Raw genomic sequence first — 27,391 nt, 5'->3', positions numbered from 1 at the left:
GTGAGAAGTACCAATGTGCAAGAAAAAGTCACGGTATACCAAAGAGTAAAATGTAGACATGCCGACTGGGTACCAGTGAGTACCGACCCACTTCAAGCACTGCTTTTATGAGAGTGCATTTATTTGAGTGTGTATCAGCGTAGAGGATTTCAGATCAGGCTTAGCTTTCACATTAACCTGATTGCTTGTAATCATCCTGTTGCAAGACCTGGGCTTTAATTGTTGAGATATGCTGTAAATGAGGTAGACTGCATTGCATGAGCACACAAACCATTGGCTGTAGTGCCCATCTGTTCCTATCTATGAAGTAGAGAGACATGGCACAGAGAGACAAAGTTAACATTCCCAGGGCAAAAAACACATCAGCACCCTGATGTCTGTGAGATGAAGGACAGTGCCCAGACCTTCTCAGTGAGCCTTTTGACATTGCTTCCTAGAAGCCACATATTATAACACTTCATGCAAAATGACTAGCTGGCATTCTTTCGTAGCAATGAAAGGAGCTCAGCTGAGCAAGATTTATAGCACCCGCACCCCAATGTTCTTCCCTCTCAAGCTACATCTGTGCTTATACAGAACTAATCAATATCCGAATCCACTGAGGAGTCTTTCATTGCATGCGACAAATGAGACTAAATGAGACAATGCCACACGAGTTAAAATTGTCAATTTTTTGAATCTGTGTTACACATCTGGTGGATTCTCATGTTTTCTTGTTTTTTAAATCTACTTTTGCAGTTTTATAGATGCTTCGTGGCCTTTGTGAAGTGCAGTGGCGAGTCCCCATCTATGAACAGCAGAGAGGAGAACCAGACCCCAGGGACACCGTTGTCTCGCCTCTTCCCCGCCTATAAACGCACCTCCCTCAGCTCCCCACACTCTTACAGCCTCAGGACCCCCGGGAATGCTCTTCAGTGTGGCCCGCAGAAGGACTGCCAGGCCCTGTCCCTTGTTGTCCACTACACCCCGTAAGGGCATTCAGATCAGACTGCCTTTTGATTAACTGCTGAAAGACTGCGAAGATGGAAACAGGACAGTTGTCTGCATTATCATCCAAAATGCATTAAAAAAGCAAAAACATCATAGGCATCCAAGCTTGCTTTCTCTGTCCATCAAGATGACTGACACTAATTTCAGCCATAAAAATAAATGTCAGGATTAATCCTTTACTGTCTAGAGTTGTTAATGCTCGGCCTCTTTCTTGAATTCTATGGTGCACTTTTAGTTTAGAGGCAAATGCCCAACCTTTATCAAATTACTGGGCTGTGCATATCTCTTTTACTAATTCACGTACACTACTAAATTATTCACTGACACTTTTTAAAGCAACCCACCGCAACTTGCCTAAATATTTCACTTCACCTGTAGGCCTAAATTAGCCTGACTGATGAGCAGCCATTGATCAAATGTTTATGCCCAAAAGAGCAGCCAGGTAACACAAAACAGATCCTTCCAGATATATTCTTTACATGTGCTCATAAACTTTTATAAAATACAAACGTTTTCCTGAACTAATCTGACTTTTCAAAAACACCAAACTTGTGTAAACTTCAGTGCGAATGGGGAGTGAAAAACCTGCTTAATAAATCAGACCCAATAATTGTAGTCATTTAGATTATCAAAAACTTCCATAATACCAGACTTCAGGGGAAAAGGGATCCCATAGTTCTCATTTATCTGATTAAACAGGAGTTAGTTTCACCATGGAGAAGGGTTTTATGTGATACTACCTGGCACCTTTGCCGTGGTTGGAGATTTTTTTTTCTTCCCTTTATTGACTTTAACAACAAGTGTATACATGTCACATTTTTATAACATGAATGACTACAGTACAAACAAACATGCTAGGGGGGTAGGCCATATAAGAAAATAAAAATAGTAAAGAGGAAAAGAAAAGAAAAACATTTAAGACACAACAGCTAAGATCACAATTCATTTACATACATATTTTACAGCGAACACATGCCATTGCAGTTTTTTTGGGCCTTTTTATTGGCACTAGAAGTAATACTTTTTAAGTACTGTTCGAAACCTTTATAAAAAACAATAAAAAGTGGTGTTTGGAGTCAGTGGCGTGCTCAGTCCTCTCTGTAGTTGAGTAATTTTTTTTTTGTTGGGTGCTCTTTGGTCCAAGGTTAGTAGTTTCAGATGAGAAAAAGAGAACAAATTTCTCTGACCAAGGCACTCCGTGTAATTAAAATGTTTTGGATATGTCCAAGTTCCAATAAAGACATTTTAATTACACAGAGTGCCTTGGTCAGAGAGATTTGTTCTCTTTTTCTCATCAATAAAAAGCGGTCTTTGGTTTGTAAAGTTGGACTTATGTATATAGAATTTAGCAAGCATAATCAATAGATTTATGATATATGTTCTTTCCTCAAATTTATTGTCATAGGCAAAGAATCCGAAAATCATATACTCATAAAACAATGCGAAATCCATGTATAAGGAGTCACTAATAGATTTTTAAACATCTTTCCAGAGTCCTAGAATATTGCCAATGCCAAAAAAAGATGGGGCACAGTTTCTGGATGAGCTGAGCAAAAAAAAAACAATTTATATTTATATCGGCCTTAAATTTCATGCGTAAATGCTTTGCAGGGTAAAATTTATGTAAAGTTTTAAAGGAAACCTCTCTTATCTTATTAGCAATACAGCATTTGTGAGTCAATGTACATACTTTTGACCAAGGAATATTCTTAGCAAAGTTGCTCCAATAAGTAGTGACATAAGGTGTGGCGTTCCCAACGCAGAATATTAACCAGTGTGGGTTGGTTGGTTTTGAATGTGCACATTCAAATGTGATTGGTGCTGAATGAGGTGGAGGTCAGCTATTGGTTGTTCCTGAAGAGTATATAAGGCAGAATCGCCACCAGGGCGTTCTCTTGGTACTCCGCTCTACTCGGTATAGCTAGGTTGTTACAGCGTAATAATAAATATACTACGTTACTGTCATAAGTCTGCCGTGTGCACTTTCCAGTTATCTACTTAAACAGTTTAGAACAATATTAGTGTTTCATACACGACAGTTTGGCGACGAGGATGGGATGTTTAAGTTGGAAGTCGCAGAGTTAGCATGTCAAGCAGCTCCAGCGAGGCAGAAGTAAACGATGAACAACCAGGGAGACGTTGGGTGAGTGAAAGGACCATCGAACAGAAAATGGCATTCGGTAAGCCAGAAGATTTCCACTTCGAGGAAAGTGAGGAAAGTTTTGATAGTTATCGCCAGCGGTTAGAGCAGTACTTCGCAGCAAATGGATTGGACACTCGAGATGAGAAAACCAAAGCGCGTATTTCTTACGGTAGTAGGAAAAAGGGCACATAGCTTGCTGATGAATTTGTGTGCACCAGATAAGCCATCGGGTAAAACATATGAAGTACTGGTGGGAATGCTAGAAAAGCACTACATCCCGAAAACCAACTTTATTGCCGAGAGATACAAGTTTCACGGAAGAAACCAAAAGGAAAACGAAACAATAAGTGAGTACATTGCAAGTTTGAGAAAGTTAGCAGCCACATGCAAATTTGGAACATTTTTAGATGAAGCACTGCGTGATAGGTTTGTCTGTGGAGTTAAGAGCAGTGAGCTAAGAGATTGGTTACTCAGTGCGGCTCACACAAAAGACTTAACATTACAGCTCGCAGTTGAAATGGCGTTTTCTTTTGAGGTAACAAAAGGCAACAGTGCGCAACAGTTTGCACAGAAAGGCTATAAAGCTAATGTGGTAGAAAAGAAGGCTAACCTAAAGCATAGAGAGGCTACGGTAAAGTCTACAGCTAATGGAAAGCCCTGCTATCGCTGCAATGGAAAAGGCCACAGACCGGATGAATGCATGTTCAAGGACGCAGAGTGTCACCAGTGCAAGAAAAAGGGACACATCGCAAAAGCATGCCGTTCACCTAAAGAAGGAAGCTATGGCAAGGCTTCGAAAGGAACTAGGCATTTGGAATTTTGCCACGCTCTCAAGCACGGGACATGTACAAATTCCAGCGCTATCAAGCAGCAGGGAAGACTTGGTTGCAACGCTCCCCAGCACGTGGATCAGAGCAACGCTCACAGTCTTCGGGCAGATGGAGATCCTATCCAGCCTCAGCTCTGCAGTGCCAGAGACGACTGCTGTGTGCCGACAAGGTGCATGGTGGATGCTGTACAGAACATTGACACTGGTCAGACATTGGACAGTGGAGGGGCCGAACTTTTTGCAATGGACACGGGTAAAGGTGACATTGTGAAACCCTATTATGTGTATGTCAGTGTAAATGGTACAAGGGGGAAAATGGAGGTAGACACTGGCGCAGCCGTGTCAGTGATATCTGAAACTCTACTTAAACGCAGGTTTAAAGATGTGAAACTTAGTCCTGAAAATTGTGTGCTGAAAACCTACAGTGAGGAATCATTGCCGTTGATAGGAAAATTCACAGCAAAGGTGAAATGCAAGGAACGCTCAGAAAAGCTAGAACTACTAGTCGTGAAAGGAAGAGGTCCTGCATCAATGGGCAGAGACTGGATGAGTCAATTAAAGCTAGACTGGTCAAGAGCCAACAGAGTGGCTCCTGATACCGTGGATGATGTGTGTGCCAGACATGCATCAGTGTTCAAACCTGAGCTAGGCAAGTTAAAAGGTATTGAAGCCAGACTACATGTAGTTCCAGATGCAGTGCCCAAGTTCTGTAAGCCTAGAAACGTGCCTTATGCATTAAATGAAGCCGTAGAGAGAGAACTGGCAAATTGGAAGCTGAAGGTGTCATCTCACCCGTTAATTACAGTGAGTGGGCAGCTCCAATAGTTTGTGTGCCTAAAAAGGATGATAGTGTGAGAATATGTGGAGACTACAAGGTCACCATCAATCCATAGTTGAATGTGGAACAGTATCCACTACCCAAAACCCAAGATTTATTTGCTAAACTACCAGGAGGTCAGCAGTTTACCGAATTAGACTTGTCGCAGGCTTATCAGCAAGTTCTGTTAGAGGACAATTCAAGACATTACCTAACTATCAACACACACAGAGGGCTGTATCACTACAATAGGTTACCCTACGGTGTTGCTAGCGCCCCTGCTATTTTTCAAAAGATTATGGATCAGGTTCTTCAGGGCATGGAAGGGGTCATCTGTTATTTAGATGACATCTTAATTACTGGAAAAGATACAGAAAGGCACCTGACTAACTTGGAAGAGGTGCTTAGTAGACTTGAAACTTATAATCTCAGGGTTAAAAGAGAGAAGTGTGCATTCATGCAGAACAGCGTTTCATACTTAGTGCATGTCATTGATGCCAGGGGCATACATCCAATGAATGAAAAGACAGATGCTATTCAGAGGGCTCCAGTTCCGAAAAATGTAACTGAACTCAGGTCATTCTTAGCTCTATTAAACTACTATGGGAAGTTTGTCCCTAATCTATCTACTCTGATTCATCCAATGACAGCATTGCTGCATAAAGATGCAACCTGGGAATGGTCAGAGAAATGTCAAAGTGCATTTGATAGTGCAAAGAAGTCTCTTCAGTCAGATAAATTGTTAGTACATTTTGATGCAGAGTTACATATACTAGCATGTGATGCTTCTCCTTATGGAGTTGGTGCTGTAATCAGCCACAAAATGAAAGATGGAAGTGAGAGACCTATTGCATTTGCATCCAGAATGTTAACTAAAACAGAACAGAATTACTCTCAACTGGAAAAAGAGGCACTGGGTCTTGTTTTTTGGGGTTATGAAATTCCATGAGTATCTTTATGGAAGGAAATTCTTGTTATTGACAGACCACAAGCCACTGTTGAAAATTCTGGGGCCTAAAACAGGTGTGCCAACACTGGCCGCCGCTAGATTACAAAGGTGGGCTCTAATTTTGGCAGCGTATACATACGAAATCCAGTACAAGAAGTCAGAGCAGCATAGCAATGCTGATGCTTTGTCAAGATTACCTGTGAAGCCTGATGTAGATGTGGTGTCAAACCCAATTTACAGAGTGTCTTACCTGGAAGACTTAGTACCTCTTACTGCTAGAGAAATAGCCGAAGAAACAGACAGAGATCCTGTGTTAAGAGTGGTTAAACAGTTGGTGTTAAGTGGATGGCCTAAACATGTACAGGATGAGTCACCGAAGCCTTATTTTCAGAGAAAATTAGAGCTTAGCATTGAGGATGATTTTTTATTATGGGGTTACCGTGTGGTAGTGCCTGATAAACAAAGAGACAGGCTATTGTCGGAATTACATGAGCACCACTGGGGAATAGTTAAAATGAAGTCCCTCGCCAGAAGTTTATTCTGGTGGCCTACATTAGATGACAGTATTGAACGTGAAGTGAATCAGTGTACTATTTGTAAGCAGCAGCGTAGTATGCCTGCTACCGCACCGATACATACATGGAAATGGTCTTCGAGTCCATGGGAAAGAGTACATCTTGATTTTGCTGAGGACCACAAGCAGATGTTTTTAGTAGTGATGGATGCCTATGCTAGATGGCCAGAGATAGTTCCCATGACCACTACTACTTCATCTAAGACAATTGAAGCAATGAGAAATTTATTTGCAGCTTATGGGTTGCCTAAAGAGGTTGTAACTGATAACGGACCTCAGTTCGTAGCGCAAGAGTTTGAGTCATTTTTGACTAAAAATGGAGTGAAACACATCAAGTCACCTGCATACCATCCTGCAAGTAATGGTTTAGCTGAAAGATTGGTCCAAAATCTTAAGAAATCCCTTGCAAAGAATAGAGCCATTGGTGGTATGACGCTTGAGCACTGCGTAGCAAATTTTCTGATTGGGTACAGAAACACACCCCATACTAAGACAGGAAAGACCCCAGCTGAGCTATTTCTGAGAAGACAGGTGTGAACCAGGTTGTGTCTTATCAAACCAACGTTCTCTCAGAGAATGCAGACCGAGTCTGAACCAAATCTTCCCCGTGTTAGGTCTTTTAAGGTTGGTCAACACGTATTGGTAAAAAATTACAGGGGAGGGGAGAAATGGTTGAATGGAGTTATAAGCGAAGTGTTGGGTCCTGTAACATACAGTGTTGAAGTACATGGAAATTGTGTGAAAAGACATGTGAACTAGATGTTGGGTGTCAAGGGAAATCCAAATCAGACTCAAATGGACTCTTGTGATAGAGCTTCTTGGGAGATTGATGATTTCAATGCAGACACTGATGTGTCAGAACATCCTGAACCACAGGTTGTGGAAGAACGACCTGTAGAACCACCACTGCCAGTTGTGGAAAGGAACACTCGTCCTGTGAGAGACAGACATCCTCCTGATAGACTGAACTTGTGACTGACATACAGATTGGTTATTGAAAAAAAGAAAAGAAATCTGTAATGTATGGTTACTGTTGAAGAAATACTGTACATGGTTATGAGCTTAAGAGCAAAAAGGATATGTTAGAATCCTAGAAAAAAAAGAAGTTTGAATTTACAGGGGAGGAGCCGTGGTGTTCCCAACACAGAATATTAACCAGTGTGGGTTGGTTGGTTTTGAATGTGCACATTCAAATGTGATTGGTGCTGAATGAGGTGGAGGTCAGCTATTGGTTGTTCCTGAAGAGTACATAAGGCAGAATCGCCACCAGGGTGTTCGCTTGGTACTCCGCTCTACTCGGGATAGCTAGGTTGTTACAGCGTAATAATAAATATACTACGTTACTGTCATAAGTCTGCCGTGTGCACTTTCCAGTTATCTACTTAAACAGTTTAGAACAATATTAGTGTTTCATACACGACATAAGGCTTCGTGACGACCTCATTCTGAAACAAAGAGCGAATAGCTTTGTTATTATTCTTTGTACAGAAAACGGCTTGTGTTCTATTGTAACAGATGTCTGAAATTCAGATTTGACCAGAAATGTAAAGCACTTTGAGGGGCTGTTGCAGCTAGAAAAGCACTATATAAAATGCAACTTGATTGATTGATTGATTGATTGATTCTTGCAGGATGGTGAGAAACATATTTTCCCACAAGGAGAATCAGCTGGATTAACCAAAGAAACATCTTCTTGATCTAAACCCTTGCACAAAATTACAGAACCATTAGGAATAGCCCCCATTATCGGAGCAAATTCCTTAATTGTGACAAGATAATTGAAATGAGAGAAGAATTCATTGTAGTTCAGAAGATGGCCTTCCGGGGTAATCAGTTGACTCACCAAAAGACGTTTCTGTCAAACCAATTCTTCAAAAATATACTCCTATCTTTATATAAGATATCCTCGTTATTCCAGATATAATAATGTTGTGGTGAGAAATTGTGCTTGTAAATTCATTTCCATGCCAATAAAGCCTGTTTGTGAAAATTTGACAGTTTAACTGGTATTTTTATAATTGCATACCAATAGGAAGGGGAGCCCTCCAATTTGGTTAAAAACAAATTTAGGAATGAAGTTCCACATGGAGGAGTACTTTTTCAAAAAAAAAACTTTAACCAGTTAATTTTAAAGTCGTTGTTCAAGGTAGAGAAGTCCAAAAAGTTATGACCACCATTTTTTGCAAGAATTGATACCTACAGATTTTCTGATGTAATGTATAAGATTTTTTCCACAAAAAAATTAAATAACAACTGGTTCATTTTTTTGGCAGTTTTGTTAGCAAGAAAAAGAGGATGCAACATAAACAAGCCTAAACAAACCTTCAGCTTTTGATAGGAGGACATGTCCCTTCAAGGACAGATCCCTTTGTAAACAGCAATTAAATTTATTTTCCGCTTTTTTAATGATTGGACTAAAATTAAGAGTGCATCTGTCTTGTTGATCCTTGGTTACAAGAATGCCTAAATGATTAACCCTTTCCTTGACAGGTAAATCATCAATAGAGGTTACGTCACAGCTTTTTAAAGCAAATAACTCACATTTGTTTAAATTCAGACAGAGACCTGAAGCTTTTGAAAATACATCAATAATTTTAATTGCAGGCTTTACCTGCAGAGCATTGTTTCAAGAACAAAGCCGTATCATCTGCCAGTTGGCTTAATAAAATATTTCTACCGGCAATAGAGACACCTTCTAAGTTACTTGATTTTATATAGTGACAAAAGGCATGCGCAACAATAAAGAAGAGGTAAACAGAGACCGGACAGCCTTGGCGTATGCCTCTTTCTAGACAGAATCTTTGAGCAGTACCATCACTGAATTTCACAGAGCTGTTGCAATTTGCATAGAGGGTTTTCATTGCATTGCAAAAGTATGTTCCAAATCCAAATGTTTCAAGACAATAAAAAATGAAGGGGTGCTCAATTGTGTCAAAGACTTTGTAAAAGTCAAGAAAAAGTAAAAAACTGTCATCAGTAATCAGTTCAGAATAATCAATAAGATCAAAAACCAGTCTTATCTTATTGGAAATATGTCTGTTACTCATAAATCCAGATTGATTTTCATCTATAATTGAGCCCAGAACACTTTTAAATCTCGTGGCAAACACAATAGCAAACAGTTTATAATCATTATTGAGTAAACTAATGGGCCTTCAGTTGTCAATTTTTATTTATTTATTTATTTTAGGTATTAGACGAATTACACCCTGTGTCGTGCTGGTAGGAAGTGTAGATTTTGCAATGCGCTCTAAAAACACATTCAAAAGGAATGGTGCTAGCAACTCAGAAAAAAAGCTTGTAAAATTCAAAACTGATTCCATCATTCCCTGGTGCCTTATTAGTTTTTAGATGATTTATGGCATCTATAACTTCTTCAGTAGTAATTGGAGAATCACAAATTAAGGTATCCTCCTGGCTAATTGAATTTACACCATCCAAATTGTGTCCGGGCTGCCAAAATGTGTCCGGGTGACGTCATCGCAAAGTCCAGTTGTTTGAAATAATATTTCGTGACCCTTTTTTTGGGTTGCTCGCTACCTAGCTAACTTGTCATTGATGTCAAAAAACATATAATAGCAAATATTGGACGGTTCATTTTAATGGAAAATATGTTTATAGAACATCTTTATTGAAAATCTCGTCCACGCTACATAACGTGATCGACCGGTGGATGAACTTTCGCCTAAAAGTATGCTTTTTTGTGCTTTTCGAAAGACATATCCTGATATAAACAACTGCAAGTCGAATATAAAAGGTGGCCCTGCGCATATATTATACGATGCAGCTAAAAAGAATACACTATTAAACCTGCTTTTGCCTGCAATAATACGACTCTATGAACTACAGCGAGAGGAATGTCAGGAATGCGAGCTGTCGCAATTGCATTGCGATGACGTCACCCGGACGCATTGGCATCCCGGACACAATGTTTGACTGGGTAGGACGAACACTGGTTCAGAGGGAAACACCGTTTGTACTCAAGCTGGAAAAAGGATTGAAACATGATGATGTGAGGATGCTTCTATTGAACAGCTAATCTACCAATTCCACAATCAATTTCACAGTACAACAGTGTTCCCATATAGTTTGATGTCGTTTCTTATGTATTCGCTTTCCAATGTTAGCGTTGGTTCGAGGACGCCATTCTTACAATGGCGGAGTTGTAATAATGATGCCACACGAGCGACAATAAACAACCTTGTTTATTTTTTACTTTTTCCCGTTTTTCTACTCAGTTGTATCCGGCCAATTGCCCCACTCTTCCGAGACGTCCCGGTCGCTGCTGCACCCTCTCTGCCGATCCAGGGAGGGCTGCAGACTACCACATGCCTCCTCCAACACATGTGGAGTCGCCAGCCACTTCTTTTCACCTGACAGTGAGGAGTTTCACCAGGGGGCGTAACGCGTGGAAGGATCACCCTATTCCCCCCTCTGCCCCACTGCTCACAAGGAAAGATTCGCCATGGGAGTGGGGTCCAGAACAAGAAGTAGCACCAAATGCCATCAAAGACAGTCTCACCGTCTTTAATGGCATTAAGTTTCTATTTCTTATTTTCAGTCTTTAGTTTCTATTTCACTTTCTGTGTCTTATTTATCATTTATTTCTATTTGTTTCTGTTTCTATTTTCTTATCCTGTATCTTGTTAGTTTTTAGTAATTAGAGTGTGACTGTCTGTAATAGAACTCAATTTCCCCTCGGGGATAAATAAAGTATTCTGATTCTGATTCTGACCAGTGATACCACCATGTCATACTTTGATCCAAATAAAGAAACGGAGCTGATCATCAACACCAGCCCTGTAGGGCTCGGCACCATCCTTTATCAAAAGGAGAAAGGTGAAAGACGCACCATAGCATATGCAAGCCGGGCTCTCAGTGATGTGGAAAAACGCTACTCATAGACAGAGCGAGAAGCACTGGCTGTTGTCTGGAAGCTGTGAGCACTTCCACTTATACAGCTATGGACATCCATTCACACTAGTGACTGGTCACAAGGCCCTTGAGATTATCTGGAACAATCCCAGATAAAAACCACCTGCTAGAATCGAGAGATGGGGACTGAGGCTTCAGCCACACAACTACAAAGAGGAGTATAGAAAAGGAGCTGACAACCCCAGCCGACTGCATGTCCCGTCATCTCATACTCACACTGACAGGTGACACCACACGGGCAGCAAAAGTAGCAGAGGAATATGTCTTCATGACACATCACACTACACCCAAAGCAATGACTCTCACAGAGATTAAAGAGGAGTGTCTGAAAGACCCGATCCAACAAAAGGTCAGTGCACATATCAAAAACAATACGTGGTACAAGGTCACACATAACACACAACACACTGCCATTCTGAAGCAGTTCAAACAAATTAGCAGTGAACTAACAGTGTCACCCACTGACGATATCATATTAAGAAACACGAGAATCGTCATACCCACAGCCCTACAGAACAGAGTCCTACAGCTCGATCACAAGGGACACCACGGCATTGTTCAGACAAAAACACTACTCAGGACAAAAGCTTGGTTTCCTAACATGGACCAGCAAGCAGAAGCTACAGTCAAAAACTGTATAGCATGCCAGGCGAACACACCAGTCACATACTCAGAGCCACTGCAGATGTCTGAGTTACCCGAAGCCCCCTGGCATAGCACAGGTGCAGGCTTCTATGGACCTCACCCCACTGGAGAGTATCTACTTGTCATTGTGGATGAATACACACGGTACCCAGTAGTTGAGGCTGTTAAGTCAGCTTCAGCTAACAGTCATTCCAGTTATAGACAAAGTATTATCCATGTTTGGAATCGCCAGAGTGCTCAAAACAGATAATGGCTCTCCGTTTAACGGTGACCAGTTTGCCTAGTTCGCAACCTACCTTGGGTTTCACCACCACAAAATCACACCCAAGTGGCCCCAGGCTAACGCCACTGCAGAACGTTTTATGCGCACACTAAGCAAGACCATCCGTGTTGCAGGAACACAAGGCATACCATGGAAGCAGCATCTCAACATCCTTCGAGAGTATCGTTCCACACCACACAGCACCACAGATGCTTCACCGGCGGAGCTTTTGTTCCAATGGAAGATCTACACAAAGATTCCCACAGTCAACCATGCCACTTCCAACAGCTCAGATCATGGAATCCGAGCAAAAGATCGAGAAGCTAAAGTTAAGATGAAAGTTTATGCCGACACACGTCGTCACACAACACCAAGTACTCTAACCCCAGGAGACACCGTGCTCCACCGCCAGTTTAAGCATAACAAGCTCACCGTGGACTGGTGAGCTTGTTATGCTTGGTGTGTCGCTGTTGTTATGCACTGGTGTGTCGCTGTGGTGTGATCTGCATCTTTTTATCTTGTCTCTCTTTCTCATTAGCACATGCCATATTGAGCCTTTCCAAGAGCAACTCATCTGAAGTAGTTGGTTGTAGCAGGTAAGGTTGGAGATCGGTTTTATGCTGTCATTCTGTAAGCCTGTGAGTACTATATGCATGAACATGCTCTGCACTAGTGCGGGGTCATACTTGAGACTAGACTCAGCTTCCTGTGATGCAAACAATATTTTCTGTCTTAAATCCATTGCTTTAATTAAAAAGTTCTGCGGAGCCTCTTTACTGCTCTGAACCTCTGTGGTAAGCTGTTTGTATCTCAGTTGCACTCTCTCTTGGTAATGTGCGCGGAGGACCCTCCCTAAAATCGGCAGAGACAGATCGCTTTTACCCTCAAGATAACTCCGCAGCTGTAGGCCGGGTACAATGGCTCTAATAACAGCATCCACAATTTCAGACTCAGGGTAGCCTTTGCTGAGACCATTCTCTATTTAGCGGGCCAAGCTGGAGAAGGTAAGTCGGTCTCTTTGTCCAGGTTCGCCAATCTGACCTGCAATTTTATAGCCTTTACGCCATGGCGGGCTATTTACATGGGCAGGGGCTGTGTGAACTGGTAGAGTTTTATTGGTCACTACGTATATACTCTTTGTGTCTCTGTTGGCTCGTTCCTGCATTTCAGTTTCCTTCTGTTGCACCATTAGTTTTAGCTGTTCTAATTCTCTCTTTAATTTATCCTGTTCCTCATTTTCATCTTCGAGCGTTTTATTTTTGCTAGCCTTCTGAAGGGTCTGTATCATGTCCATTAGGCTTAACAGTTCGGACAGACCGCAATCTTCAAGCTCAGTTAGTTCATCACATTCAACATGTTGGATGATATACAAAACAAGCGCCTTACAAATTTTGCTAACAATGTTTTTTTGGTTTGTTCCTGAGATGTCAAGAAACTCACATATTTGCATTAACTGGTCTATAGTAAATTGAAAAAGAGCTGCTTTAATCTCAAACTGCAAATCCTCCACCTCTGAATCCATCTTGGCAGGTGAGTGACAACCTGTGTGGGAGTATGTTTTGCCTGTCACCGTGGACTTTGCTGCCCCCTAGTGAACACGCTGTACCTCAGGATGCACACCTTCCTTGACTAGGCTTTCACCCCCAACTGTAGCCGCGCTCTCTGCCACCTGGGTTGTTTTATGGGATGATCGATGGAAGATCTACACAAAGATTCCCACAGTCAACCATGCCACTTCCAACAGCTCAGATCATGGAATCCGAGCAAAAGATCGAGAAGCTAAAGATGAAAGCTTATGCCGACACACGTCGTCACACAACACCAAGTACTCTAACCCCGGGAGACAGCGTGCTCCACCGCCAGCCTAAGCATAACAAGCTCACCACACCCTACAACAGTGAACCATACATTGTGTCAAAGATCAAAGGCTCCATGGTCACAGCACCAAAGGATGGACACTCCATCACGAGGAACTCCTTTTTCAAGAAAATCCCTACTGAGCTCCAGAGCATTCCACCAGAGCCAGATGACGATAGCGACGAGACTGTTGTCAACACACCACCGCCAAGATATCCTGTACGGCGCAACAGACCTCCTCCTCCCTATCTCCGTGAGTATGAGTAGTCTCACGAACCAATATGGACTGTTATGGGCTGAGAAATTACTCTATCTCATGGATTGACAATGTTGTTGTTATTGAGACTGTTTACAAACAGAGTATTGTTCCATGGACTCTTCTATATGAGCAAGCTTAAAGCACAAAGTAAAGGACTGTTTTGGTTGCATTATAGAAATTGACTTCAGTTGTTTCAGGGACAGCTACAGCAAATGCATTTATTGCAAGTAAGGAATAACAGTCAAAGTCAAGACCATTGTGGGTTTTTATTTTTTATTATGGATATTTGAGAATGCTTACAAGGAAAGTGTTTCAGTAGCACTTCGGGAATTGAAACGGAGTTATTGTTCACAAAAAAAGGGAAAAAAAGGAAAAAAAGAAAAGAAAGGAATGATGTAATGTCCACAAGCTGACTGGGCTCTAGTCTAAGTATGCCCCCTGCTGATAGGAGGGTATGGTAGCCAGCTAGGTAGTCAGGCACTTATATTCAGTCAGGAAGTCAGCTGCCACGTGTAAATATATCCTCTGAGACTTCACGAAAATCATCGTTCACTCCAGTCGCTGTCTGTCCATTTACTGATGTTATGAGAAGCACAAAACATCACAGCCACCATGACAAATGTCTCCAAACCCACTGCAGAGTTTTTTTGTTTTTTTTCCCAGAGCACTCTGTTACGGTTTCACCTTCACAACCCCCGCTACCTACCTCTTCCGTTCCCTCTGGGCCTCCACGGCGCTCGGCTTTGCCTTAGTATCCACTCCGGACCACCAGAGCTGGGGCGCGTTCACGTTCGCCTTCACCGCACTCAGACCCTGAGGTCCCCAGCACCTCCCAACGGGCACAGTGCGCCCTACGGCGCCTCTGATGTCATCTACCGGCAGCACGGCTCTGCACTTCCCTGGTCACTCATTCCCTCAGTTGTACCCCAGCTACAATCATCTCAGCTCTTCCCCATCTGCAATCCCTTCAACCCCTACAAGAACCAGGTCTTCTCTCTACTCATTGCCAGATCTTCTCATAGCATACTTCTGACCTGTTGCACAGAGCCGGCTCACATATCAACCAGCCTCCTCGGACCGCCACTTAGGCTTTGAACTCGGACTACTATTCTGGCTTTGAACTCGGACTACTCGATTCCCCTTTGCCTTCGGACTGGTATTTTTGCTGGTACACGCACACTTTCACGACACCCAACGCCCCATTCACATATTACACACACTTATGATAATTTACACTAACACATAGCTTGACACATTGCCGCCTGTCACTACACAGCATATTCACACACCCCACTAACAAAACTACCTGAGCACCATACACATCCCGCATTTCTCTCTCCCTTATTATTTTTTCCCCTTTGTTACTTTTCATTAAACGTTACTAAGAGTCATCCGCCTTCGGAGTGGTCGTGTGGGTCCTCCTGCACAACCCGTAACACACTCGGTTGATCTCTGAACTGGAGGAGCCTTTCACTGATTTCCACCGCTTTGTCAACGTCTGGACAATTCAATTTTAGTCAACAAACCGTAGCGTCTCCCACAGATTGGAGGAGAATCTTCAGAGAGAATAAACGGCCCCTAAAACTTGAGATAATACTGATGTATGTGTTCCGCAATGATGCTGGAAAAGATGGGGGGGGGTAGCTACACTGTAAACGGAGCAATCTTCCTGGAATACGCTTTTTGTGCAAATTGTTAATCACCAAAACATCCAGAATTTAAGATTGTTAAAAAAAACATTTTGAATTTAAGTGCATTTTCAACAGGTGATACTAGACTTTTGATATGAGGAAAGGGACGGCCTGTTTAAGCAGCAAGTTGGTTAAGGAAGGGACAGCCTTACCGAAAAGGTAATTTCCCTTTACGACACCTTAAATGTTTTCTGTAGCAATGCATAACTAGGGAGTGAAGTCCTTGATCCACTGAGATGAAGCTCACCTGCACTTTAACGTGGCAATAAAGGTACCCAGTGTTGACCTGTGGTCAAAGATAAAGCGACCGTGGGCAAGCTATAGTTAACAGGAACAGTCCTGTCTCTGTCTGTAGTTCCTTGTAGAATAGGGCATGAATGGATCAAATATGTTCCTGTACCAATTTGGCCTTTTACACCACATGGCGAGACCACAGGGTTAATTTAGTGAGGGACAAAAGATGTGATGTGTGACCTATAGAAAACCCATGTCTCTCTAGAACAGGTGGGAAATCTTACCCAGAAAGGGCCGCTGTGGGTGCAGGTTTTGTTCCAACCAAGCAGTTACACACCTGATCCCAGTAATCAACCAGTAGTCTTTGCTGAGGAACTTGATTAGGAGACGCAGGTATATAGCTACTTGGTTGGAACAAAGATCTGCACCCACACCGGCCCTTTCTGGATAAGATTACCCACCCCTGCTCTAGAAGGAGAGGCTAGACTAGAACGACCGGGATTTCACTCTTACGTAAAACGACCATGGGCGGTCAAAATGACTGCCTGTTTTTAAACTCTATATTCTGTCAAGATAAATACCCAGTTGATATATTAATGCATTGCATATGTTAGTATGTCTGTTAAGAAATGACTGACACCAAAATTAACATTTTAACTTTAATAGTAAATTCCAAGCAATTTAAAACACAAATGGTATTTGAACATGAATATTTAAAGTGAAAAAGTAACAATAAAACCTGGAGAAAAAACCCGGAAAAACAAAACGGAAAACCCATATTGCTAATCTACGAAAAATGACAAGGCCTATAAAAAGTTAAATGGAGATAAAAAGAACTGGGGGGGGGGCTTGAAACGGTCCCAAACAATGCCAATCCCAGCACATGCATGCACTCCAACACGAATTGGGAAAGCTCCACTACTACGACCACAACTAAGAGTAACAGTCAATGCAAACCACGCCTCTTGTGCTCACATTTGCCACACTCGAGTTTGTGGCATTTGGAACAGATTTCAAGTTTTGTTCTGTTTGCAGCCTCCCCGAACCTGGCACTGCCTCGGTGTCCGCTGTGGTGTTGTGATCATCAGCTGCTGACTGGGACCTTGTGCCAACTTCCCCTTCATTAACTCTGCTCTCAATTGCTCCGCCAGTAGAAGGAGAAAGTTCCTCCAGGTTATGTTGGCATCGATGCACTCATTGTAGAGGATGTGGGCTTTGATCCCAGCCAGGTCCAAAATGTTGTAACCGCTACCGGCCATCTGCGCGTACCATCCAAGATGTCTACGCCGTACTTGGTGTAATTATAGTACGTGACAGACTACGGCGTTGACTTCGGCCCATCCATGATGCCCACGGTTGTGTGCACGGAGCTCATTGATGTACACATTCCTTTTTTGGCCTCCCCTGGTAGATGGTGAGCGTGACGTCGCCACATTTCAGCACCTTGGTGCTGAACGGCTCTGCCTTCTCTTTTGCGGAGGGGGGCATCTCACGCTTCCTTTTCCCCAGGGTGCCTACGAGGCTATTCTTCTTTTTCGTAACATGTTTGCCAGCCTCAGAGACGTGGAAAAAATTGTCAGGTGTGATGTTTCCCCCCTTCTCCAGGTATGGAGCAGCCAGAGACATCACCACATTCTCTCTTAAGAGCAGACCTGTTCTCCGTGTCTCAGCTCTACCCAGATAAGGAGCCCCATTTAGCATGTACTTGGTGTGTACATGTGCAGCTGGCCAGAATTTGATGCCAAATTTGTCTGGCTTATTGCCCATGTACTGCTGGAATTTACACCGGGCCTTGGTGGACAACAGCTGCTCATCTACTGTGATTTCGGCACCAGGCTTGTAGCAGGCTATGCAGTTCTCTACAAACTTTTCCAGGTGGCCGACATCAGGGCAAACTTGTTGTCCTGCAGACGTACACGCCAGGTCTTTTTGTCAGATCGCAAGAACCGCACGATCTCCTTGAAGCGGTTCCTGGACATGGTTGCTCTGAAAAACAGTTCGCCCCATTTTTCAGACTACAGGTTGGCCAATTCCACGCCTTTTGACAGTGCGCCCCGGATAAATAGCATGGCCAGAAAAGCGTTTAGTTCAGCCACTGTCAGGTCCCATGAGCCATCACCAAGCTGCCGACGTGCCTCAGCTACAGTGCATGCCACGATGTGAGCCAGCATGTCACTGCTAACTAGACACACGAAGGGCGCAAGCGCACCATCAACGTTGCGCCTAGCATGTGCCCTGGTACCAGCAACTTCGGTGAACACATTGTGGATCTTCATTTTCCCATGATGATCAGTTGGCAAGAAGACCTTCCACACCGTCCCGTCTTTCCCCTTTTCCACACCCAGATCGGGAAGACCAGCTCCGTCAGCCGTGGGCAATACATCTGTGTCCATAGTCTCCAGTGGAAGCACAGACCTCCTTTAACTCGGTGGAGACTCACACTCGCCCTCGGATGAGGATGAGGACGACCTGTTTTCATCCACCCAGGAATGGTCGCTGTCACTCTCAACCTCCACAGCTCGCCTGCATTGGGAATCGCCGCTGTTTATTGACTGTAGATACTGCAACGCCTCGGCGGCAGTCATGGTGCGTCTAAAACGGCGGCTGTACCCAGACATGTAGGAAATAATTGGAAAAAAAATACTTTTTCAGGTGTTATTGTGCACTGGAGAACGCTAGTGTGTTTCTACGACAGAGCAATTAAAGTCGCGAAGGAAATGACGCGACCACATTACGTCATAAATAGTGGCCAACCGAACACGACGTATGTAAATTACGCACAGTCATTTTGACCGCTCATGGTCGTTTTAGGTATATCTTATGACTTTTTGTGCAATTGATCTAAAACTCATTTTAATGCAAATATATACAACTCTAGGAGAACTCATGGAGCGGCAGGTCTGTACCCCCTTTTTTCCCCCACAGTTATTAAACTTTGACAATCCAAAACGGTCAACAATGACAGCCTTGGTCTTTTTAATCCCTGTTGCAAATGGTCGAATTAGTCATACATTTATTTTTGTAACACACTTAACCTGGGGTGTGGTAAATTAACGTTCTTCCGGCTCAGATCCTTGTTTATTTTCCAGTGTAAATCTCTATCTTTTTCAACACCTACGATAACTACACTTTAAGGACACAAGTATTGGGACAACTGGTCATTACACCTACATGAGCTTTTATGGCATCCCATTTTAAATCCATAGGCATTAATATGGAGTCCCCCCCCCCCTTTACAGCTATAACAGCTTCCACTCTTCTGGGAAGGCTTTCCACTAGATTTTGGAGTGTGTCTGTGGGAATTTTTGCCCATTCACCCAAAGAGCATTTGTGAGGTCAGGCACTGATGTTGGACAAGAAGACCTGGCTCGCAATATCCGTTCTAGTTCATCCCAAAGGTGTTCAATGGGGTTGAGGTCAGGGCTCTGTGCGGGCCAGTCAAGTTCCTCCACACCAAACTCACCCAACCATGTCTTAACAGACCTTGCTTTGTGCAGTGGGGCACAGTCACGCTGGTACAGAAAAGGGCCCTCCCCAAACTGTTCCCACAAAGTTGGAAGCATAGAATTGTCCAAAATGTCTTGGTATGCTCAAGCATTAAGATTTTCCCTCACTGGAACTAAGGTGCCTAGCCCAACCCCTGAAAAACAACCCCATACCATTATCCCTCCTCCAACAAACTTTACAGTTGACACAATGCAGTCAGGCAAGTAACGTTCTCCTGGCATCCGCCAAACGTCAATCAGACTTCCAGACAGAGAAGCGTGATTCGTCACTCCACAGAACATTTCCACTGCAGAGTCCAGTGGCAGCGTGCTTTTCACCACTCCATCCAACGCTTGGCCTTGTGCTTGGTGATGTAAAGCTTGCATGCAGCTGCTAATGCAACTTGACTGACTGACTGACTGCTCGGCCATGGAAACTTATTCTATGAAGCTCCCGGCGCACAGTTTTTGTGCTGATGTTAATGCCAGAGGAAGTTTGGAACTCTGCAGTTATTGAGTTAACAGAGCGTTGGCGACTTTTACGCACTATGCGCCTCAGCACTCGTTGACCCCGCTGTGCGACTTTACGTGGTCTGCCACTTCGTGGCTGAGTTGCTGTTGTTCCTAAACTCTTCCACTTTTCAATAACCCTTTAGTCGAGCGACGTCGAAGTCTCCCGCGGTGCAGGCGATATGGGTTCGCGTCCCGGCTGCAGCAGTTCCTGCGGTTGCCCCCCGAATTCGCTACATTGGTGTCAGAAGTGGGATGGTGAGACCGTAAGGCCATCAGAAGCGTATGCGCCCAGAGGCGTGGAGGAGCTGATATGCTCAAGCCCCGGGACGCGCTTCCCGAAGGAGGGGGGTAGTGTAACGTGCATGGATAAGTAGACACGTTGGCCGCTGGCTGACGGGTCTGACCCTTTAGTCGAGCAGTCAGCGAGGTCTCCTGTGGTTGCCCCCCGAATTTGCTACAATACGACATACAGTTGACCGTGAAATATCTAGCAGGGAAGAAATTTCACGAACTTATCGGTTCTCCTCCCAAGTCACCGTGGTGATGGTGGTCGCCACTTGGACGCTGCCCGCCATACCCCTCATCACATGTTCTTTTTATAAATCCACTTTTCTTTTCTTTTTTAAACATGATGATGCTGGTCGCGTGGCTCGGGTCCTGGACTGTTCCGATGGCGTCTGGACACTGCTTGGCATCCTGCGCATCATATTCTTCATAGATTTTATAAGTCCATTATAATTCTGTGTATCCTCTTTCAATGTTGTTTTGTGTAAATTGTGTACACACAACATCCATAGCACGTTGTCCGTCTTGGGAGAGAGATCCCTCCTCTGTTGCTCTCCCTGAGGTTTCTTCCTATTTTTTCCTCCCTGTTATAGGTTTTTTTTTTTTTAGGGAGGTGTTCCTTATCCGATGAGAGGGTCTAAGGACAGGATGTTGTGTTGCTGCTAAGCCTACTGATGTAAATTTGTAATTTGTTATATTGTTGACTTGACTTATTGCAAAGGTGGCGTTCTACGACAGTCCCACGCTTGAATTCACTGAGCTCTTCAGAACGACCCATTCTTTCACAAATGTGTGTAAATGCAGACTGCATGGCTAGCTGCTTGATTTCATACACCTGTGGCAACGGGTCTGAATGAAACACCTGAATTCAATGATGAAGAGGTGTGTCCCAATACGTTTTTCCATTATAGTGAATTTTGCATTGAGCTAGTAAGGTCGGCTGCCCTGAACGGGGTCTAGTTGGGTCAGTGTTTTTACCGCGTTTGAGCCACTAGGGGGCGATATATGATCCGTTATATAATGATGTCCGGATGAAAACATGACGACATCCACATGCTGCCAGTAGACGTTGCTTTTAACCGCTGTTTAGATGTTTATCTGTTTGTCTTTGGCTATTCGACAGCCTGCATGCATGGTTATGTGTATGTGTATGAGTTACAATTTATTCATAGTATTTCAAGTAGTACCGCTGTTGAGATGTTGTATTGAAATTCAGTTTTTTCTATGATTTTTTTTTTATCTCAATGTTAGTAGTTGCTGTTTTGTAAGCACTGAAAATATTGCACGCAATAACCTAAAACAATAATTAGCTCCACAGCCATTCTTTTGGGATTCGTTTTTGAATTTTAAATTGTCCATTAAACCTTTTTGCTGAAAATATGCCTGACTTTTTTCCCATTCAAAGGCAAACAGAGAATTAAGTTTTGTTTTTTTTCAGTAAAGAAAAAAAAAGCTATATATATATATATGTATATAATATATAGCGCCCCCACCCCCCGAAACCGTCAATGGTGTTGATAGAAGTGCTCAATTAATGAGGAGCGGAATATCAATACAGATGCAGGGGAAAACAGTTTTAATGCAGTACAAGCCTGTTTCATGCGTCGCGCACTCATTAGCAGCGGATGAGTGCGCGAGGCATGAAACAGGCTTGTATGTATTAAAACTTCTTTCCCTGCATCTGTATTGATATATATATATATATATATATATACACACACACACACACACACACACACACACACACACACACACACACACACTCCATCATGACTAAATTACTTTAGTGACAAAAACAAAAAATCTGAGATGATTATTCATTAAGAAGGAAATGCCAGTGAGTGTACTGTCATACCCTCGACATGGTTTCACAGAAAACCTCGAATTAATGAGAGAGAGAGAGAGCTGACAACATTGACAGAAAAATGTGTAACACCTTTTAGTGAAACCTTCCTTATCCTGTTCTTTGTCAGCCAGTTGGAGTCTTATTCAATAACAGTGATTCATCCAATAGCGGTGTCATTATTACTGCCATGACAAAACACAACTGTCTGGTGAACGTGACAAATGTGTTCACATAAACTGTTGTGGTCAATATGTAGACAGGCCATATGACTAATTTTCAAAGGGTCTAATTCTAAAGAATTTCAGACCACAACCAACCAGAAGTTTGGTGTAAGTTTGATGCCACTAATGGCCTTGTTTTACCTTGTTTATGAGTAATTACCAGTAAATTCTGGTTTAAAACCAGCAAGCACGTATGGAATACACAAATGCATAAGACAAAGCAAAAAAAGAAAAAAGTTTTAAGTTAAAAGTTGAGTTGATCTTTGCTACGTTGAACTGAAATACAGGCTACAAATGAAAGGGAAAACCCGAATAATTGACCCCTAGAGTTAGGGGGTCCGGGGGCTCTTTTATGCTGTGGGGAGCATTTTCCTAGCATGGTTAATACAAAGCTATTCTGAGTGATCACCTTTATCCTATGATAAAATATTCAAATCAAATTTCTTTATTTTGAACATGCAAAAATAAAAGAAAAAATGGCCAAGCATAAATAAAACAAAAAAGAAAACAAATGATAAAAATAAAACCAGAAGAACTCAACAAAAGAATTCTCAATAGAGAATCCATCAAATATATGTTCGAAAAGGGGCGGGGGGGGTTACTACTTCTAATTTCCTGCCCCCTCTCTAATGCTTAATTAATAAACCTAAATAATAAACTTAGTTTTTAACACATCAGAGTGACATTCTCAATATATATTTCAGAATGACTCAATAAAAAACAAAAGCAATTAAAAACAAAACCAAACGATGATTTCCAAAAAACAATAACAGTATCCACCATGGGTGTCATGGTCATGAGAGAAATGAGAACATTTCTATCCTGATGGGAGTGGTCTCTTGCAGGATAACAATGCCCTCATCCATAGGACATGGGTCACTGAATGGTTTGATGAGGATGAAAATGATGTAAATCATATGCTACGGCCTTCACTGCCACCAGATCTCAACCCATTTGAACACCTATGGGAGATTTTGGACCAACGTGTTAGACAGTGCTCTCCGCCACCATCATCAAAACACGAAATGAGGGAATATTTTTTGGAAGAATGGTGTTCATCCCTCCAGTAGGGTTCAGAGACTTGTAGAATCTATGATGAGGGGCGTCCGGGTAGTGTAATGGTCTATTCCGTTGCCTACCAACACGGGGAAAGTGGTTCGAATCCCCGTGTTACCACCGGCTTGGTCAGGCGTTCCTACAAAGACAATTAACCCTGTCTCTGGGTGGGAAGCCGGATGTGGGTATGTGTCCTGGTCGCTGCACTAGTGCCTCCTCTGGTCGGTCAGAGCGCCTGTTCAGGGGGGAGGGAGAACTGGGGGGAATAGCGTGATCCGCCCACGTGCTACGTCCCCCTGGCGAAACTCCTCACTGTCAGGTGAAAAGAAGCAGCTGGCGACTCCACATGTATCAGAGGAGGCATGTGGTAGTCTGCAGCCCTCCCCGGATCAGCAGAGGGGGTGGAGCAGCGACCGAGACGGCTCAGAAGAGTGGGGTAATTGTCCAAGTACAATTGGGGAGAAAAAGTGGGGGGGATCTATGACAAGGAGCACTGAAGCTGTTTTGGAGGCTCCTGACGGTGGACCAACACCTTACTAAGACACTTTATGTTGGCTTTTCCTTTAATTTGCCACCTGTCTGTAGCTGCCACTGACCCGACAAGTTTGACATATGCCTCTGTACAATAAAATGTTTTTGCACTTATATTGTAGTCATGCAGGAGTATAAGCCCTTATTCTATGCTGTACTAGCTTATTATTTTAGCAGCATTTATTTTGACCATGGTCATTTCATTTGTGCCTTCTCTAGATTAATACACCTAATTCAAGTTATTTAAATCAGTAAGTCTTGTTGTGTTCTAAAGTAGACACAGTTTATATGGCAACAGTTGGTTCACATTTATTTTCTGTTGTCATTGGTAACCTTTGTCCACAAAACAGTCAAGTCAGTTTTATTTTTATAGCCAAATATTACAAATTAAAGACACACGATCAGCATCATCATGTACAAAAAAAAAAATTAGTCACACATCTTAGTCAACATCACTCATATGACTTTAAAGGGAATGTTGTGAAATTTCCACAAATACGGTTTCTCTTGGTTATGTTCATTTTAAAATGCTTCTAAATTAAACAAACTCGAGATTGCCGTGCCTATTGAAAAACAATGTAAAAATCAGCTCTTTGCAGCCTAAATTATTCAGCAGTCTTTCATTCATCAAAGGGCTAAACTTTGCAAATGACAAGTGGACAAAGTGATGCTCTTTATCTGGGGTCTGCGGGGGAAGAAGGAAGAAGTACTGAAAAGTGTATTACACACACACACACACACACACGCACGCACGCACGCACGCACGCACGCACGCACGCACACACACACACACACACACACACACACACACACACACACAGAAACAAAAGTAGCCACACGTCTCTCACCGAAGTAGTATATAACAACATTCAGGAAGTAGCAAGAGAACAAGCCTCTTGCAGGTGGAGAACAGTTGTTCAAAAGTGCATGGGATGTTACGGCTGTCAAGCCTCTCTGGGTATCACCATTTCTCGCCACCATGATCAACACATACCAGACCAGCCTGCCTCCACCACCGGTCCCTCCGCGCCATAGGTCAGACCCAGTGCTCCTACCTGCTCCGGGCCCTTCAAATGGCAACGGCATGCCTCTCCTCAGGTTTCTGGTAGTGGTTGTGACAGTCCATATGCTGCTGTCACTCGGAGGATTCGTCTATCTGTACCACAGTGACAAAAGGGTAATTAATAATCAATTTCACTGGTTAACATTTTGTGAACGGAATCTGGCAATGACGTGAGAACAATTTATTTTACATCCAAGTACAAATAACATTGCAGCAGTTGGTACAATTTCATGCATTTTAATGTGAGATTGTAAAAACTCACAAGCTAGAAATTTTTTTTTTAGAGACGGTTAATCTGAAGATATTTTTATTTCAAAACCTATCTCTGAATCTAAGTCTGGTCATTGTCATCTTCTTCTTGTTCTTTCGGCTTGTTCCCTGTTTCCCAGGGGTCATATAATGTCTATTATATATGAAACTGATATCATTAGTGCAGTATCCTCACATTTTGTTGTGGTTTCCAAATTCTACCTGATTCAAATATAATATATCAATTGTCTGCAAATAACTGACATACAATTCAATTTATTGTCATTAAAAACAATGTGCAGGCACATGTTAAAAATGAAATGAGGGCTGTGGCTTCACCAAACAGTGCAAGACAGACACAGACAAACACAGCAAACACAATATAAGATATACACACATGAAGACCAAAAGCCAAAAATAAGTTAAACACAGTACACTTATACACAGTATAAGGTTAGCAAAAAGGGGCCTTAATTAGATAGCAAACTTTTTTTTCCTGTTTATTGAAGGTTAACTATACCCAGACATATTTTGCTCTGCACAGACACGTTAAATTTAATTTTGTAGCATGAATTCTGTTGTGCTAACCGTTGCTGTCCTGTCTGTGTCTCTTTCCAGGGCAAAATTGCCCCAGCTGAAGCACAAGGTATATATAATACATTGATTGATCTGCTTAGTTCTCTGACAGTATTTTTCTGTTTATGTTGCATACCTCTTTTCTCCAAACTAAGTCAACATCAAAAATGTCCCCTACTTAAACTGTATTCTCTCCTTCAGCTGAACTTCTCTTATCAAAAGAAACTTCGCACATCGCCATGGCACGCATGGTAGTCAAGCCGTTGTCACACACCTCAGAAAAGCTAGCATGTAAGAAGCCAAGAACCAAATTCAGCATGAGACATCCCAATTAACTTGCCAAAATTCTATATCTGGGTGCAATAGTTGACCTGGGTAAAAGTTGTTGTTTTTTTTTGTTTGTTTTTTTTTAATTAAAATTATCCTTCCCTCTCATTTTCAGTGGGCTATCTGCAATGGAACATTGACCACTCCGTTAGAAGCAACATCAACTACTACCGTGGCAGCTGGTTGACGGTGCTAGAGCCAGGCAACTACTATGTCTACGCAAGGGTCACCTTCTCCAAACAAAACAAGGGGCCACTGGCCAGCTGGGTCAAGTTGAGGCAAAGTGAGACAGGGGAGGAGAAGAATGTGATGAAGGCTTACTGTGACCTGGGCAGCCACAGCATCGGCCTGTGCACAGCCACCCAGGGAGAGGTGATGACGCTCAAGGCAGGAAACCAGCTCAGCGTCTGGGTACAAGACCTGTCATTGGTGGACTATGAGGAAGGGGCCACGACTTTCGGAATGTACAAGCTGTAGGGACAATTTTAAAGATATCTCATGGATGGACATAACTCTACATGATGGGACTTGACGCCACGGAGGAAATTTTGATGAAGGGACAAAGGACGTGGGTGAAATGGAATCGGGTCAAATTATCGGTTGAATGGTTTTGGATCTCTCAGAGAGAAGACTGCATTGTTGAACAGTAATTTATTTCTTAAGCATAATTTCTCTCTGCTGTCATCTCTCTGGACTTTGATGGATTGTATTTATTGACATATAAAATGGGTTCTATGAGAAGTTAAAAAAAGGACCTTTTAGGCCTGTTTAATCCAAAAACTTGTCTCTTTCCTTCTCCTTTGTTTTGTCACTGGTCCATACTTGAGGTTAGACTTAAATATAGACAACAATCACACCGCATCAGCCAGATAAAAGCACTAGGCATATCATGAAGCTTTTATAAGCTTCAGGTACACAAGTCAGTACTGTGCTAACTGTGAAGGTGGGAGTCACGTTTTATTCCTGTGAAAGCTAAATTATGAAACTGCTTTTTGCAAGCCGAATGACTTCCCAGGCAAATGGTTGTGAGACTTCTCTCTGAAATTGCAGCAAC

At 42.7% G+C, this 27,391-nt stretch overlaps 2 protein-coding genes across 2 annotated transcripts in view; both read left to right on the top strand.

Annotated features, from left to right (window-relative positions):
• Positions 1-972, top strand: part of tmtops3a (teleost multiple tissue opsin 3a) — a 31,044-nt gene extending 30,072 nt beyond the window's left edge. The window contains exon 4 of the mRNA XM_056277335.1: positions 739-972. Coding sequence (XP_056133310.1) covers positions 739-972 — 234 coding nt within the window. The remainder of the gene's footprint in view (positions 1-738) is intronic.
• A 24,036-nt stretch (positions 973-25,008) lies between these two features.
• Positions 25,009-27,060, top strand: cd40lg (CD40 ligand). Its single transcript, XM_056294078.1, has 4 exons — positions 25,009-25,299; positions 26,053-26,080; positions 26,212-26,301; positions 26,453-27,060. Exons 1-4 carry the CDS (start codon positions 25,102-25,104, stop codon positions 26,812-26,814), a joined length of 678 nt encoding a protein of 225 aa, XP_056150053.1. The 5' UTR covers positions 25,009-25,101; the 3' UTR covers positions 26,815-27,060.
• The last annotated feature ends 331 nt before the right edge of the window (positions 27,061-27,391 follow it).

Source organism: Lampris incognitus, chromosome 1 (genome assembly GCF_029633865.1).
Source record: "Lampris incognitus isolate fLamInc1 chromosome 1, fLamInc1.hap2, whole genome shotgun sequence".
NCBI lineage: Eukaryota > Metazoa > Chordata > Actinopteri > Lampriformes > Lampridae > Lampris > Lampris incognitus.
The sequence above is the reverse complement of the archived record's forward strand: the minus strand, read 5'-3'. Positions and strand labels throughout refer to the sequence as shown.